At 45.9% G+C, this 17,958-nt stretch overlaps 1 protein-coding gene across 2 annotated transcripts in view; it reads right to left on the bottom strand.

Moving 5' to 3' along the window:
- Nucleotides 1–17,958, bottom strand: part of BAIAP2L2 (BAR/IMD domain containing adaptor protein 2 like 2) — a 102,605-nt gene that overhangs the window by 67,153 nt on the left and 17,494 nt on the right. For both annotated transcript variants that reach the window (XM_073549523.1, XM_073549522.1), the window contains exon 4: nt 262–323. In XM_073549523.1, the coding sequence (XP_073405624.1) occupies nt 262–323 (62 nt within the window). The remainder of the gene's footprint in view (nt 1–261; nt 324–17,958) is intronic.

Raw genomic sequence — 17,958 nt, 5'->3', positions numbered from 1 at the left:
TAATGGCCGTTCTTGAGTACTGCAGATCAGCTCCTATTGAAACAATATAAAGATGAACTATAATGCTGTATTAGGTTACTGTATGAAAAGGTTATTTAACATGGAAAAACGGTAGTGACCTCTAGGGTTAGAAATAAATAAATTGATAAAAACAAAAATGCACAATTTGGTTTTGCTGAAAGAGTTGCTATATGGGTTAATAAATGCCTTAAACAATTATAAAGGTTATATACTATAAACATTATATTTAAAATTCCTTACCACTAACTGAAGCCCAGAACTTGCATTTTTACAGTTATCAGCCATCTGGATGAGTATCTGACCTATAATATAGAAATGGAGAACATTACAGTTACGCAAGTGAAGATCTTAGCTCTTTGTCTTTCACAATTTAAAACAATTTTTGGACACTTCAGTGCTGAGAGTCCCTGCACACTCACCCCTGTGATAAAACAAACAGAGAAATGTGTTACCTCTGAAAGCTGCTACTGCGAACCCTTGATGTTTCAACTGAATACTCACTTATCATATGTGACTTATACTTCCTCCCCTGGCTAGGAGATGTGGTATGTGCAGACCATGTTCCAGTACAGTCATTACACAGTACATAGCAGGGGCACTTTACAGAATTGTCTTAGCACAGGAACTTTTTTTTTGCTCCGTATTGTGTGTCAGTAGGACAGCCCATTAACCATAATATGAATTAGTCACTTCTGTAGGACTCTCATAGACCTTTCAATTATTGACCACACAATAGCACACTGAGTGCCTACGACTCTATAGTACAGAGCCATAGGACTCTGCCTTCCTGCACCATACTCCATAACCGTGACAAACAAGGAATCTGAACATGATTGATCTTAAAAATTAGTATAACTTGCGGCATATACTCATCCTTTATTTTTATTTTAAACCTGCTAGATATGTGTTTGAAGGGTATGAAGGAAGTAGCTATGCCGATTTTTTTTCTATATTCTAGTGTCAAAGTCCTTTGCCGTTAAGTGAACCTCTGCAGAGAAGAGATAAGCGCTAACGACAATAAAGATGGATCCTTCCTGGAACAGATTTGTTTTATATGAGCAAATGAGAACAATAGGCGGTTTATGTTTTGTTTTCTTTTTCTGGTCAGCTACTGAACTTCAATAAAGAAGAGAAAAACTGTTTGGTACCCAGAGAAGTTATATTCCTGAGTGCAGGTGAGAGCTGAATAAATAGTTGATTTCCTATTCCATATACTATACATATCGTTATATTCTATATATGTCCTCCTAGTTTGGCTCACAATCTAATGTTCATCATTACAGTCACACAGTCTAGAACCAATTTTATGGGAATCCAGGCTACAAGTTAGGGAATACCCTGCACGGTTATTGGGAAGAAGTCAAGATGTGTAAATTCCTAGAAATGGTCGTTTCCCAATAATCGTGCAGTGTAAACAGGCTTCAGATCACCCAAGGAACAAGCAAACCAAAATGATCTTTTGGCTTGATTAAAAAGTCATCGTTCTCGGCAGCACATCATCTGGTATGAACAGGTAATGTGCTGTTAAGAGCAATGACAGTCTATGTGCCCAGAATGATTTATTACTCATCAATCTGTACCTAAGGGAAATGCAGTCTGCATGACTACACAGCTATTGAACGATTGCCAACTGACAAATATGTAGACAATTAGCAATCGTTTAATGCAGCAGGTTGTCTAGCCCAGGGGCAGGCATATTGCTGGTGCATCTGCTCCGGGACCAGGAGGGAAAAGGACGCACATTCAGATTAAATGTATTGTGGTGCAGGGAACCCGCTGGCTTCCTGCTCTGCAATAGATGCCACCAACTAATTGGAGGCCAGCAGCTGACGTCGGAATGACCAGGACTGGGGAGCAGAAGTCACTTGTCTCCTCGCCAGCTGTAAAAGAGGACACCATGTGGCATGCGAGCATGTAAGAACGTGAGTAGAAACTTTTTTCTATGCACTACAAAACAGCACATAGCAGGATGGGGGCATACATAATGGGGTACATATTTACCAGAATGGGGCCCATTATACCAGGATGATGCCCACTAAACTAGGATGGGACCATTATACCATAGCTCCCAACCGTCCAGATTCTCGCGGGACAGTCCCGTTTTTGACACCCCCCACCCGCGTCCCGCCCGGGACGCTATTTTTCCCCGCATTGCACTGAGCCGCCATGCCCCCCCATGCACCAACCCCATCCTCACCCTCTCAGAGACCCACCGCAGCCTGCAATGATGTGGCTGGGCTGTTCTGTGGCTGTGCACACAGGACCTGTGATGAGGTCAAAGGAGGGGAGGAGTCGCGTGTGTACGGAGCGGAGCCACGCATGTACGAGATGTACCGAGCGGAGCCGCGTGTGTATGAGGTGTACGGAGCGGAGTCGTGTGTGTACTTGGTGTACGGAGCGGAGCCGTGTGTGTACAGAGTGGAGCCATATGTGTACGGGAAGTACGGAGCGGAGCCAAGTGTGGACGAGGCATACAAAGAAGGCTTTTCCCGCAGACACAGGAGTACACGGTGGAGCCCCAAGGAGCACTTTAAAACTCGCACATGACGGTCCACCAGAAGTGATGTGCTGGAAGCTGACCGAAAATGAGGTAATTTCATGAGGAGATTGTGACGGAACCAGGGATGCTTCAGATCCATCACCATGTCCTCCTCCGACAGCGCGGACAGCAGGATCGCCTTGGAATCGGGGATGCCGGCCATGTGAGCGGATCATGATATGTCCTGCATCGGGATGCTCAGGTGGGCATTACAATGGGAGCCGGGCTGCTATAGTATCTTTATAGAATCTTTCTTTCTTTCTCTCTATTTCTTTCTCATTCTCTGTTCTGTCTTTCCCCCTCTTTATCTCTCTCTGTTCTCTCTAATCTTTCTTTTTTTCTCTCTCTGTTCTTTCTTTTTCCTCTCTTTCTTTCTCTCTGTTCTTTCTTTCTTTACTTTTCTTTCTCTCTGTTCTTTCTCTGTCTCTCTCTGTTCTTTCTTTCCCCTCTTTCTTTCTCTCGACCTCTCTGTTCTTTCTTTCCCCTCTTTCTTTCTTTGTCTCTCTGTTCTTTCTTTATTTTTGTTTGTTTCTTTCTCTCTCTCTGTTTTCTTTCCCCTCTTTCTTTCTCTCTATCGCTCTGTTCTTTCTTTCATTATCTCTGTTCTTTCTTTCTATCTCTTTCTTTCTCTCTATTCTTTCGCCTCTTTCTTTCTCTGTTCTTTTTTTCTGTCCCCTCTTTCTCTCTGTTCTTTCTTTACCCTTTCTCTCTCGCTCTGCCCTTTCTTTCCCTTCTTTCTTTCTCTGTTTTCTTTCTTTCCCCTTTCTTTCTCTCTGTTCTTTCTTTCCCTCTCGCTCTCTGTTCTTTCTTTCCCCTCTTTCTTTCTATTTCTTTATTTCTCTCTTTCCCCTCTTTCTTTCGCTCTCCCTGTTCTTTTTTTCTGTCCCCTCTTTCTTTCTCACTCTGTTCTCTTTCCCCTCTTTCTTTCTCTCTGTTCTTTCTTTCCCCTCTTTCTTTCGCTCTCCCTCCATTTTTTTTATTTCCCCTCTTTCTTTCTCACTGTTCTTTCTTTCCCCTTTTTTCTCTCTCTCGGTTCTTAATTTCGCTCTCTGTTCTTTCTCCCTCTCTGTTCTTCCTTTCGCTCTGTTTGTTCTTTCTTTCGCTCTCTTTGTTCTTTCTAACTGTTCTCTTTCCCCTCTTTCTTTCTCTGTTCTTTCTTTCTCTGTTCTTTTTTTCTGTCCCCTCTTTCTCTGTGTTCTCTTTCCTTCTTTCTCTTTCTTTTTCTCTGTTTTCTTTATTTCCCTTCTTTATTTTTCTCAGTTCTTTCTTTCTTTCCCCTTTCTTTCTCTCTTTTCATTCTCTTTCACTCTCTGTTCTTTCTTTCCCCTCTTCTCGCTGTTCTCTCTCTCTTTGTTTTCTTTTTTCTCGGTTTTCTTTCTTTCTTTTCCTTAGTACCAGTCAGTGTGCCCACAGTACCAGCCACTGTGCCCTCAGTACCAGTCAGTGTGATCAGCAGTGCTAAATGGGTGTGGTCAGACATGGACATGGGTGTGACTAGTTGTGAAGTGGGCATGGTCGGGGGCGTGGTCTAAAATTGCAGACTTTGTCCCTCTTTCCCTTCTTCAAAAGTTGGGAGGTATGATTATACTGTAAACAGGAGCTGGGATACAGTATGCAGGGATTGCAGAGCAATACAGTATAACAATATTTATTTTAACAGTAAAGAAGTAAAGGTAAAGATAGTCTCCACCTAGGGAGTTAATAAGCAGTGAAAAAAGGGTTAAAGGGAGCCTGTCACCCCCCTCAGGCGTTTTTAAGTAAAAGAGCTACCTTGCGCAGCACTAATGCTGCATTCTGTCAAAGTGGCTCTTATTTAGGGTACCTTCCACCGCAGAAATAATAGTTTTTAAAATTGGTCAGACATACCTGATATTTGACAGGGGGGCAGGTTTTTCCCCCTCTGACACCGACGTCTCGCATCCATCATTCATGTCCTCCTTGTGTCTTTTCTCCGTCTCCTCAGCGTTCATTTCAAATGCCTGGCTGTAATATCTTCTATTGGGCATGCGCAGTTAGCGCTGCCCTTCTCTGACATCACGTCATGATGTCCTTCCTACCGCACCAGCTGGCAGTCCAGGGGGAGATGAGGCTGCAGCTACGAGCTCCGCTCAGGTGCTAGCACGCATTGTCCAGGAGGAAGCGACGCTCTGTGCACACCAGAAGGAAGCCCAGAATGCAGCTCTACCAGCCGCTGCCTGCACAGCGCTGCATGCTCAGGGTTCACATCCACTGACGTCACGGCTGCAGGCGGGGCCTCGGCGGATCGCTAGGACTATTTTTTTTTTAACCTTCACAGCTCGATTGCCAAATGGGTTGCCCCTAGCAACCGGAGCCAGCACTGACGTCAAGCGCCTTCTGCACAAGCTGTCAGTCACAGAGCAGAGCGCTTTCAGCTGTGACTTCCCTTTAAACACGCCCCCTCTTCCCAAGTCACGGGGATTGTCCGGTCCCCTATTCCATCCCCCGGGCAACATGGGACGCAGCCTTGACAGTTCCGGACCCGGTTCAATGCAGGCACCGGCAGCTCGGTCTTCCTCCTTACACTACCACAATGGGGGACATGTATACCAGGATATGGGGGCACATATATACCGGGATGGACATTTTACCAGGATGAGGCATATTATCCCAGGAAAGGACACATTATACCAGGAAAGGAACCATGATAGGACACATCATACCAAGAAAGGGACTAGGATGGGGCATATTATACCAAGAAGGGGGCCAGAATGGAGGATATTCTCCAGAAAGGGGACCAGGATGATGGACATTATTATTGGAAACTACTCTATTACATAATATCCTCTCTAGTTATGTATGAGGTGTTCCTTATCAGAGGCATATCCAGGGGAAGCCGTGGGGCATCCGCCCCGGGGGCAGCCAGCAGGGGCGGACCTGACATCATGCTCACAGAAAGTGCAGAGCGCCGACTCCCAGTGTTCAATTGTACTCACATCATTCAGGCACGAGTACAACTGAGGTTCTGAACGCCGGGTCAAGGAGACGTCAGCAGCTTGATCTGGTTATGTGATCATGCCACTGACATCACTCACTGGCACTGCAGAGGCGCGAATGGCGATAGGTGTGCCAGTGGAGCTGAAGATACCAAAGATTTGTTGTAATGGGGGTGGGGGCAGAAGAAATAGGATTTAAGGACACAGTTTGGGGTTACAGAAGAAATAAGATTTGAGGACACAGTTTTGGGGGTGAGGGGAGATGGAATAGGATTTAAGGACACAGTTTGGGGGGTGGGGGAGAAGAAATAGGATTTGAGGACAGTTTGGGTGGTGGTGGAGAAGAATTAGGATTTGAGGACACAGTTTAGGGGGTGGGAGGAGAAGAAATAAGATTTGAGGATACAGTTTGGGGAATGAGGAAGGGATGAGCTCGGACACAATATCAGTAGGGGAAGGGTGAAGCAGGATAAATTTGAGGGGACCATGGATGCAAACACAGTAAGGTGAGTGCGGACACTATCAGGAGCAAGGGTAAGAATGTATGCGAACACAGTGTAGGGAGCAAGGGTGATGGGATGGGTGCAGACACAGCATGGGAGATATGTGAGGAGACTATTGAGGGGAATAGTGTGAGGAGATTGTATTGGGGGAGTGCGAGTGGGCACAGAAAAGAGAATGAGTAGTGGTGGGTAGCTTAGGGTGACAGTATAAGGACATAGCCAGGAGGAGATATATACCAAAGAGAGGGAGTGTGATGAGGGAGCATAGTATAGATATTGGGCCTTATATGGGGGACACAGTGTGAGAGGATAGTTTGAAGAGGGGACTCAGTATGGAAAGGAGGGTGATTAGAAAAAGGGGCCCTGCACTGTCCTAAGGACTGGGGCCCAAACGATCTCTGCTGCCAAAGGTACCTCTTATGGTGAGGTACAGTACTTTAGGCCAAGTGCCTTACTGTACTCTTGTTATACCCTAAGCTGTCCCCTCCCCCTCGAGACCTGGGACAGAAATACTAGAGTATACAGATGTACAGTTGTGCTCAAAAGTTTACATACCCCAGCAGAATTTTTGCTTTCTTGTCCTATTTCAGAGAAGATGAATGATAACACCAAAACTTTTTCTCCACTCATGGTTAGTGGTTGGGTGAAGCCATTTTTTGTCAAACTACTGTGTTTTCTCTTTTTATGTTGAATCTATTTTTATTGAAAACAGAAAGACGAAAATAACATACAAGACATCAAACATTGTACACCCTTCCGTACAAGGTCGCAGTATAGTCAGCTTCATATATGACCTTAACATTTTCTGAAACAGAGGCACATAATGTCCCATTAGGATGAGTATTGGTATAGAGTTCATATACACCACCATGTACAAGAATCAGTTCAAGTAATTGGTACTGTAGGCTAGCAAACTTGACTATATAAACATTCGTTATATATTACTTATGTTCAAAGGATCAAGCTGGAGGGATGGCCTTCATCCTCAATATCATCTGGTACAGTGGTAGAATGTAATGATCAAATGTTAGAGACAATAATTATAAACAGTCATAGTAACATCTTTACAGACTTCAACAGAGGTGTACTCTAGAAGAAGAAGAAGGAGACAAGGGGGAGAAAAAGCACAAAGGAGGGTAGGTGGAAAGAGTAAGGGTAGAAGAATTTCCCAACATGTATTTGAAACCTAAGAGGGGGTAGGGACGGGGGGGGGGGGAGCGGACACCGGAGTTCCGCACCGACCTCTATGAAGCCTCCTCAACCAATTGAGATAGATCGGTAGTTTCCCTGAACATGATCCAAGGTTGCCACACACAAATCAAGCAGATGTTGTCCCCTTCCATTTCGGCCATCAGCTCCTCCATACGGAAGATGTCTGCGAATTCCGATACACATTCCGCCATAGTTGGCGGTGCCGTCGTGCGCCAATGGCGTGGAATCACCATCCGTGCCGCGGCGATACAGAACCGGAGAAGGCTTAGTTTCTGAGCAGATATGGGTCCCGGAAGAATTGAAAGGATGGCAATCTGTGGGGAGTGGGGAACGTAATCTCCAGAAATTTTGTGATAAGCCGAGAACACCTTCTTCCAGAAGGGTCGTATAGCGGAACATTGCCACCATATATGGAATAGAGTTCCCCTCTCGGTTCCACACCGCCAACAGGCATCATCCACTGACGGGAAAATAGACTTCAGTCTGACAGGGGATAGGTACCATCTGGACAGAATCTTGAAATTTTTCTCCTGTGCGCCCCGAGCCGGGGACATTTTGTGTGTAAAAAGGTAAGCTTTGTCAATATCCTCCGCAGAGAACTCACATCCCATCTCCTCTTCCCACACCCGAATGTAGCTCGGGATCACATCCGGGTCACTAGCGTGGAATTCTTTATACAAAAGAGAGATCAGATGAGAGGGAGGGCCTTGTTGCCGAAGTAAATCTTCCAACCGTGTCATGGGGGGGCGAGAAGTGCGGTCAACTATATGTCCCCGGACGAACGACCTCAGTTGTCCCAAGCATAAGTCAGTACTAATATGCCAGCCCAAAAATTGGTCCCTATGACGACCAGGAGGAAAATCTGGGTTTCCAAAAATTGGAGTCAACAGGTTCAGGGCGCTGATCAATTTCTTTTTATTTTTTAAATGATTCCAGAGCTGTAAAGTTTCCCGTGCCAAGAAACCTGTAGACCCCCCCAGAGTCGTCTGCAGCAAAGTCATAGCGTCGGATCCATGGAAGGTGCCGCAGAGGGATGTTAAAGGATGTCTGTTCCAGCTGCACCCATTGCTTGGAACAGTGGCCGAATTGCCAGTCGAATAGACGTACAAGCATGGAGGCCCGATGGTAGAATTCTAGGTCAGGGAGGCCCGCTCCGCCTCTGGACTTCGGGGCAGTCAGAGTGGTATATTTCAGATGGGGCTTAGAGGTCTGCCAGATAAAATGGGTCAATGCAGATCTAATGGTCTGGAAGAACACCTTCGGTGGTACAATCGGGACCACCTGGAACAAGTATAAAAACCTGGGAAGAACGTCCATCTTAAATGAATTCATTCTACCAAACCACAAGATATTCTTTCGTCCGTATTCTCTCAAACGTTTCAGAGTTGACTCTAGGAGGGGCAAATAGTTTAGTTTATAAAGTTCAGTCATGTTGGTGGGAATTTGAACACCCAAATATTGGATAGCTCCAGACCTCCAACGAAAGGGAAAATTCCCAATGGTCCTCACAAGTTCTGCCTGTCTCAGGGAAATATTAAGGGCTTCAGTTTTATGAAAATTAATTTTAAAATTGCTGAATGCACCATATTTTTGAAACTCGGCCATCAACGACGGGAGAGTAATGTGTGGCTGGGATACGTACAGCAGGAGGTCGTCAGCATAAAGAGAGACCTTATAATGAGCGCGGTCTACCCATAGTCCGTGCACACTGGGGTTCTTTCTAATCGCCACTGCCAAATGTTCCATAACTACCGTGTATAAAAGGGGCGATAGAGGGCAGCCCTGACGTGTGCCGTTCCCAATGGCTATAAAATCTGACATTGCACCGTTGACTCTAACTCTCGCAGAAGGACCAGAATACAAAGTCGCAATCCTATGTAGGAAATGGTTCCCCAGGCCTATCTGTTGTAAGGCCGAGAACATGAAACCCCGGTGTACACAGTCAAAGGCCTTCTCCGCGTCAATCGACAGCAAAGCCAGCGGTTTGTGCTTTAATTTGGCATGTGCTGTCAAGATGAGGGTCTTGCCTATGCCGTCTCTCGCCTCCCTCCCCCGCACAAACCCCACCTGGTCCGAATGAACAACTAAAGGTAGAAGGGGTGCCAACCGGTTAGCCAAAATTTTCGCATAGAGTTTTACGTCGATGTTAATGAGGGATATTGGGTGGTAGTTGGTTACCACTGTGGAGTTTTTCCCTGGCTTCGGTATTACTGTAATAAAAGGCTCTAAGGATTGTGGGGCAAACGGGGAGTCGCCTGCGATGGAGTTAAAGACCGACGTCATAATGGGTTTAAGTTGCTCTTGGAACATCTTGTAGAAATGAGGGGAGAAGCCGTCCGGTCCTGGACTCTTACCTGCCGGGGTGTTCTGAATGACTTTGTCAACCTCTTCCGTCGTAAAGTCAGTTTCCAGTGGTGTTGTTAAGTCAGCGGCCAGTGTCGGGAGGGCGGTATCATGTATGTAAGATTCTATTTGTGGTTGGGGGTCCATAGGCGGTTGAGGGGGGATATCTCTGTTAATATTGTACAATGTATGATAATAACGTCGCATTATATCAAGGATTTCCGTTGGGTCCGACGTTGTCTGTCCACAGTGTCTCTGGAGAGATGGAATGTATGTGGTCTGGCAGCGTGGGTGTAGAAATCTGGCTAACAGGCGTCCACATTTGTTAGCTTGGCCATACAGTATACTTTTAAAATGATTTCTATGGTGACGAGACTTCTCATTTAACAGAGATTTCAAGTCATCTCTACATTTGATCAGGTCAGACTGCATCCCCGCCCCCAAACCGGTCTTATGCATCGTCTCTAGGGTTAGTATTTTTTCAGTGAGGTCCATAATGTCCCTATTTTTCATTTGCTTCAGACGGGAACCATGTTTAATAAGTAACCCTCTAAGGACGCATTTAAGGGTTTCCCATTTAATCGGCATAGCGGTGTTGTCGTGCGCGTGGTCTTGCAAGAATGCTGCTATGGTAGCCTTAACGTCAGTCACGCAGGTAGGGTCTTTTAGAAGATTATCATTCAATCTCCACGTCCACTGGCGTGTCACTGAGTCAGGAGGATTGATGTCCAGAAAGACTGGAGCATGATCCGACCAGAGGAAACTGCCAATGGAGGGTTTCGGGTCCCAGGCCAATGCGCAATGGCTAAGTAGAAAGAAATCTATTCTACCGTATGAGTTATGTGGCGTGGAGAAGAATGTATAATCTTTGCCGTTGGGATTAAGGAGCCTCCAGACATCGGTAAGATGTAGGTCATGAAGATCCCTTTTCAAAAAGGACAACTGACGAAGAGAAAGGTAGAACTTTGCCGCTGTGGGTTGGGTTAAGAGTCAGGTTAAAGTCCCCTCCAAGTATAACAACCCCTTCGGCTAAATCTGCCTCTGTCTTCAAAAAAGACCTGGCGGCTTGAATTTGGTCCTGGCTGGGGGCGTACCAACCCGCTATAGTGTAGGTTGTTGAAAAAAATCTGAATTTTCAAGATCACGTATCTGCTTCAGTATCAATTAGCGTGTCCAGTATGGTGTGTTGGAGGGATTTATGGAGTGATATAGACACCCCACAGGATCGTGAGTCCGGGTTGGCGCTATGGAACCAAGTCGTATAGTAGCGGTCAGGTATGTCAGGGACATGGCCAATTTTAAAGTGGGTCTCCTGTAAGATCAATACATTTACTCTTTTCTTGTGCACGCCGTATAAAATATGTGACCACTTCTGCGGTACGTTAAAGCCTCTAACGTTCAAAGAGCCCAATGTAATCTTTTGCGTGGCAGTCTTACCAGGCATTGTGATCGTAGTCCGGATTCAAGGAGGTCAGGCTTCGTTCAAAAGGATGGGTCGGCTTCGGAATCCAGTGCCCGCTGTGGAGAGGGGGGTGGAGAAACTAGTAGGGTAGAAAGGATGTAAACAAGAAGATAGACAAAGAAGTAGAAAAAGGAAGGCTAGGGATAGAGGTGAAACATAACAATACAAGTGTGGATAAGCACACTTCAACAAATAACGTGAATACTAGTGGAGGTACTTTTTAATTGCTGCGCACCACCAAGGCGAAACAGCACCTCCGGGGGGAAAGTGTACGACAAGAAGAGAGATGGAGACGCCGTCTCCTCCGGCCCCCAACCTCGTAACCATATAGCAATCGTATACCTAGGGCAGAGAGTTAACAGATAAAAAGTATATATGACCGTGGTTAACAAACACATAGGCCGTCAACATATTCCACATATTAAATAGCATCAGTACCATCACGGCTAACAAAGTTAAAGATACAATAACATTTAAACCTGGGGCGGCATAGGCTTCCAGGAATCAAATCTTCCTTTGAAGTAGGGAACAACAGAATGATGAGCAATTAAAGACAAATGAGAGCAGTTAGCATGGAACATCAGCTGTCCAAGAGAATATGGATGGGGAAGGGAGGGGAACAATGGGAGGGAGGGGAGGGGAGAGGGGGGGGGAAGGGAGGGGAACAATGGGAGGGAGGGGAGTGGGAGGAAAGGGGGGGGAAGGAAGAGAAAAAGGGGAATCAACTGATGGTGAAAACTGATTTGAACTTCAGTTCTGTGTTGCCAGTAGAGGTGATCCCCAATCCCCGCCCCCACACCCAACTAAATGAGAACCAACCACAAATCAAGAAGCTGAGTAATCAGGCGATATCTCCATCTCCTGGGTGTATACGCTCACCTCCATTGGGCCCTTTTCCGGGTCGCCGCTGCCTCTGAGGAGCCTGACCCCTGCGAGGATCATCCATTCTATAAAATGATGGTAAAGGTGGCCAGTCAGGTATGTCCACCTCAGGTATATCTAGGGCGGCCGAGAATGCTGAAATTCCACTAGGGTGACTCAAACGATGCACTCTGCCCCCTCTCTGAACCCGAAGGCAAAACGGAAACCCCCAGGTATAGAGAAGATCATGTTGTCGCAGCATATCCAAGAGAGGACGAAGAGCTCTGCGCCCCTGTAAAGTCCATCTGGACAGGTCTGGTAGAAGCTGTATGCGGGTATCCAAGTGGTTTATGGATCTTGCCTTCCTAGCTGCCCCCATGACCACATCTTTAAAGTTGGTATTTATGTACCCGGCATATCACATCTCTTGGTGGGTCCTGTTCACTGGGGCGCGGGCCTAGTGCCCTATGGGCACGATCTAGCTCCAATGGAGTATCTTGGGGTCTGTCCAATACCGAATTAAAGATGCCCCTTAAGGTGGAATCCAACTCCTGGGGGGGGCACGGATTCTGGTAATCCCCGTATTCTTGTGTTGTTCCTGCGTCCCCGGTTTCCAGAATCATCTAGCATCTCTGCTAGGGTCTGTAGCTGTCTAGCTTGAACAGCCATAGCTGCCTCCTGAGCCTCTACCCTTCCAGCCAGGGAAGCCAAAAGCTGGTCATGGGATTCAACTTTCTCCCCGCATTGTTGGATGTCGTCTTTAAGTATGGAAAGTTCAGCTTTATAGGAAGATTCCAGACAAATGATGTATTGTTCCATATCCTGTTTCGTCGGGATATCTTTTATTTTATCATATAATAATGTGAGATCGGCTCCCATGGGTGCTGTAGAGTGTCCCATAAAGAAAGGGGCAGATGGTCCGCACTGTGGTGTCGGGGATGCCGTAGGCTAGTGGGTAGGTGGGAGAGCCATGGCGGATGGCAGTCCAGCCTGATGGGCAGATGATATAGTGTGATTTGACTGCCTTCTCCCCATAGGGTCAGTATCCTCCTGCACTGTAGCGCCTACGGTGGTGGCAAGGCCGGTGTCAGGGGAAATAATGGTACCTTTCTAAGAGCATAATGTGGAGAGCCTCGGGGACATCACCTCCGGGCCTGCACATGCTGCGCTGATGTGAGGCTGTGCTGACTTGCCTACGTGGTCTCCCTGTGAGAGACGGATCTCCAGGGGATCAGCGGCTTTATTTTGAGGAGAGTGCTCGGTTTCCCTCGGAGCTTCAGAGGCCACCGCGACAGATCTCCGGGGGTCTCCCTGCGATCCTCGCTCCCTTCGGACTGCTTCCCCACCTCCTGTACCGTGCCTCCTGCTGTAGGCGGGGCCGGCTGCACTTTGCGCCCTGGATCCATCATGGCGCCTGCAGCTTTCTTTTTCCATGCTCCTGTGAAGTAGCAGGATATGTTGTGGGAAGCCTTTTCAGAAGCCGCGGGGCCGGTGGACGTGCTCCCTGTGCCTCTTCTAGTAGTCATCAGGGTAGAAGTCATCTGTATAGGTCTCTGGTAGGTTGGTAGCCGGTATAGGAGCGGGAGCTCTCCAAAGCACGTCTTCACTCCTCAACAGCCATGCCACGCCCCCCATGTTTTCTCTTTTTAAATCATAATGACAACCCAAAACATGTATGTCTCAAAACTTTGGTTTAAGCTTTGTGCCTGACCATTAGTTTGAAGATTGAACGCCGAGCAAAAGGACTGATGCATCTCTAAACAGGAACAAAACGCCCTCCAAAATGTAGATACAAACTGGGTCCCCCGATCTGACAGCACATCGGAAGAACCCCGTGAAGCTTCACAATCTTGGTGACAAACACCTGAGCCAGTGTCTTGGCATTATAGAGAGAGCAGGTAAAGAAATAAAGTGTGCCATTTTACTAAACCTATCCCCACAACTAAGATAACAATTTTACCAAAGGACAATGGAAGATCAGTAATGAAATCCATAGATGAATGAGTCCATGGTCGGTCAGGAATGGTTAATGGTAAAAGAGCCCCAGACAGATGAGTATGCAGGGTCTTGGAACACGCACATGTAAGGAGGAAGACCGGGCTGCGGGTACCTTTGTGATGCCGGGTCCGGAACTGTCGTGGCTGCGTCCCATGTTGCCAGGAGAAAGAATGGGGAACCGGACAGGACCCATGACCTGGTGAGAGGGGGCGTGGCAAGACCAGGCAGAGAGCAGGAAGCACGGGAAAGAGACAGGAGTTTCCCGCGGCAGAGAGAGAAACAGCGGTTGTGGACTTTGCTCCGCAGCGAAAGAGACCGAGCGAAGTCATGCCTCAGCAGGGAACCCCAAGAATCAGTGAGCGCGCAAAGCATCGGGGGCTCAGCTAAGCAGCGTGCGGTGCTCGCATTAAAAAGCAGGTGCCAGGTGCCGGATCCTGTAGTGTGTCCCCCATCTTTCACAGGTGTGCAGCGGAGCACTGATAGGACCGAGACTTCTGCACCATTCCTTTCCCACACTTTGGCTGCACAGATTAATGGACTAGGGGCTCAGCGGGCAAAACTGGAGACTGCGCATTACCACCACAAGCTGGTTCGTGTGTGGGAGGGTGACGCCTGAAGACACTGTGCCAGCTGAGGCTGGGACTACAACCCCCACAGGATTACAAGCGACTGAGGAACATTGGAGTCATGATAAGTTTATAATAAGACTGTTGTGTTGAATTACTATTTCCTTTCTTAACTCCCTGGTGTCTCCCTACGAGGAGTTTTCACTATTGTTATAATTAAATTGCATTACTGTTAACCCATGCTCTGCATTCCCTGTGTTACTGCATCCTGGGACCTGCTTACATACAGACACTACAGAAGGACACAAAATCAACTACATCCTTACTCAACCTTGGCCACCAAAAACGACAAGAAAGGAGGTCCAAGGTCGCCTTACTACCTGTGTGACCAGCCCGAGCTGAGTTTTAATGTGCCTCTAAAATTCTGAGACACAGATGTACAGATACATACAATTTCCCTGGAGGACCAGCAGGGGCATCCCCCTGAGCCTTCAATACCTCACCCTCAAGTTCAGAACACACTGCAGGGACAACCACACTTTCTTGTAAAATAGGGACAGACTCATCAGTACTCTCATCCCCAGGGAAACTCCGAGACAAAACATTTGCTTTGACATTCTTAATAACAGGACGGTAAGTGACCACAGAATTAAACCTGGTGAAAAATAAAGACCATCTAGCTTACCTGGGATTAAGACGTTAAGCAGATTCAAGGTACATCAAGTTTTTGTGATCAGTGATGACTGACGGGGTGAACAGCACCCTCAAAAAAATGACACTACACCGCAAATGCCAGCTTAATGGCCAAAAGTTCCCAATTGCCTACATCATAGTTTGTTTTGGCCGATGACAACTTTTCAGAGAAGTCACATGGATGCCACTTACCAGGGGACAAACCTTGAGCCAATACAGCCCAGAAACCCACCTCAGAAGCATCGACCTTGACAATAAATGGTTGAGAAGCAAGAGGTTGGCTGAGTATTGACGCAGTGGAAAAACATCTCTTCAAAGAAAAAAAATGTCTTCCGAGCGCAGTTGGACCACCTCGAGAAGTCCATACCTTTCCTTGTCATGTCAGTGAGGGGTTTGACAATAGACAAGAAGTTTCTGATAAATTTCCAATAATAGTTTGCGAACCCCTAAAGCATTGTAATGCTTTCAGATTTTCTGGGAGATCTCATTCCAGAACTGCTCAGACCTGATCAGGATCCATGCGAAAACCTGCAGTTGACACTAGGAAACCTAAGAACTGAACCTGCCTGACATTTATCTGATGAGACTGGAGATCTGGCGAGTAGATAATAATGTCGTCAAGAGACAGTACTACAAATCTACTCACGAGGTGACGGAAGATGTCATTAACGAAATGTTGGAACATGGCAGAAGCATTTTTCAAACCAAAACGCATGACAATATTTTCATAATGTCCTTCTGGGGTGTTAAAAGCCATCTTCCACTCATACCCATCCTTAATCCTAATCAGATTATAGGCTCCCATCGGATACAACTTGGGACAGAAACGCTAGTATGTACACATGTAAGACAAACAGGGATAACAAAAAGCAACTAACATGCAAAACACTCACCAAAGGTAGAGAGGTATATAGGGAAGGGTAGAAATGTACAAACCAAATGGGAAAAGGACAATGAGGAAAGAATACAACAATCTCTAGCAGCAAATCCACTGGCGAAGAAAAGAACGTCTTACCAGGTTTAAGGAGATAGGAAATGACCAGGTCAGGAGAAGCTGTAAGATGGAGGTGTATGTTTCTAAACAGCATAGAAAGAGTTAACCTCTTCAGAACCAAATTAAACTAAATACATTTAATATGGGATATGAAACACACTGGCTAAATGGCAGACCTGCGATTCACAATACGTAATGATTTTCTAACCCCATATCTCCCAGGAGGATGTGACACACACGTGACAACCCATCATACTGCATATAGAGAGCTGAGGAACCATCATACTGTACAGTCATATGTAAAAGTTTGGGCACCCCTATTAATGTTAACCTTTTTTCTTTATAACAATTTTGGTTTTTGCAACAGGTATTTCAGTTTCATATATCTAATAACTGATGGACTCAGTTATATTTCTGGATTCAAATGAGGTTTATTGTACTAACAGAAAATGTGCAATCTGCATTTAAACAAAATTTGACCGGTGCAAAAGTATGGGCACCCTTATCATTTTCTTGATTTGAACACTCCTAACTACTTTTTACTGACTTCCTGAAGCACTAAATTGGTTTTGTAACCTCATTGAGCTTTGAAGTTCATAGCCAGGTGTATCAAATCATGAGAAAAGGTATTTAAAGTGGCCACTTGCAAGTAGTTCTCCTATTTGATTCTCCTATGAAGAGTGGCATCATGGGCTCCTCAAAACAACTCTCAAATGATCTGAAAACAAAGATTATTCAACATAGCTTTTCAGGGGAAGGATACAAAAAGTTGTCTCAGAGATTTAACCAGTCAGTTTCCACTGTGAGGAACATAGTAAGGAAATGGAAGAACACAGGTACAGTTCTTGTTAAGCCCAGAAGTGGCAGGCCAAGAATAATATCAGAAAGGCAAAGAAGAAGAATGGTGAGAACAGTCAAGGACAATCCACAGACCACCTCCAAAGACCTGCAGCATCATCTTGCTGCAGATGGTGTCACTGTGCATCGGTCAACAATACAGCGCACTTTGCACAAGGAGAAGCTGTATGGGAGAGTGATGCGAAAGAAGCCGTTTCTGCAAGCACGCCACAAACAGAGTCGCCTGAGGTATGCAAAAGCACATTTGGAAAAGCCAGTTACATTTTGGAAGAAGGTCCTGTGAACTGATGAAACAAAGATTGAGTTGTTTGGTCATACAAAAAGGCGTTATGCATGCGCTGTATTGTTGACCGATGCACAGTGACACCATCTGCAGCAAGATGATGCTGCAGGTCTTTGGAGGTGGTCTGTGGATTGTCCTTGACTGTTCTCACCATTCTTCTTCTCTGCCTTTCTGATATTTTTCTTGGCCTGCCACTTCTGGGCTTAACAAGAACTGTACCTGTGTTCTTCCATTTCCTTACTATGTTCCTCACAGTGGAAACTGACTGGTTAAATCTCTGAGACAACTTTTTGTATCCTTCCCCTGAAAAGCTATGTTGAATAATCTTTGTTTTCAGATCATTTGAGAGTTGTTTTGAGGAGCCCATGATGCCACTCTTCATAGGAGAATCAAATAGGAGAACTACTTGCAAGTGGCCACTTTAAATACCTTTTCTCATGATTTGATACACCTGGCTATGAAGATCAAAGCTCAATGAGGTTACAAAACCAATTTAGTGCTTCAGGAAGTCAGTAAAAAGTAGTTAGGAGTGTTCAAATCAAGAAAATGATAAGGGTGCCCATACTTTTGCACCGGTCAAATTTTGTTTAAATGCAGATTGCACATTTTCTGTTAGTACAATAAACCTCATTTGAATCCAGAAATATAACTGAGTCCATCAGTTATTAGAT

Source organism: Dendrobates tinctorius, unplaced genomic scaffold (genome assembly GCF_039654945.1).
Source record: "Dendrobates tinctorius isolate UK_male_01 unplaced genomic scaffold, ASM3965494v1 ptg000159l, whole genome shotgun sequence".
In the NCBI taxonomy this organism is placed as follows: Eukaryota; Metazoa; Chordata; class Amphibia; order Anura; family Dendrobatidae; genus Dendrobates; species Dendrobates tinctorius.
This window is presented reverse-complemented; position numbering and strand designations above follow the sequence as displayed.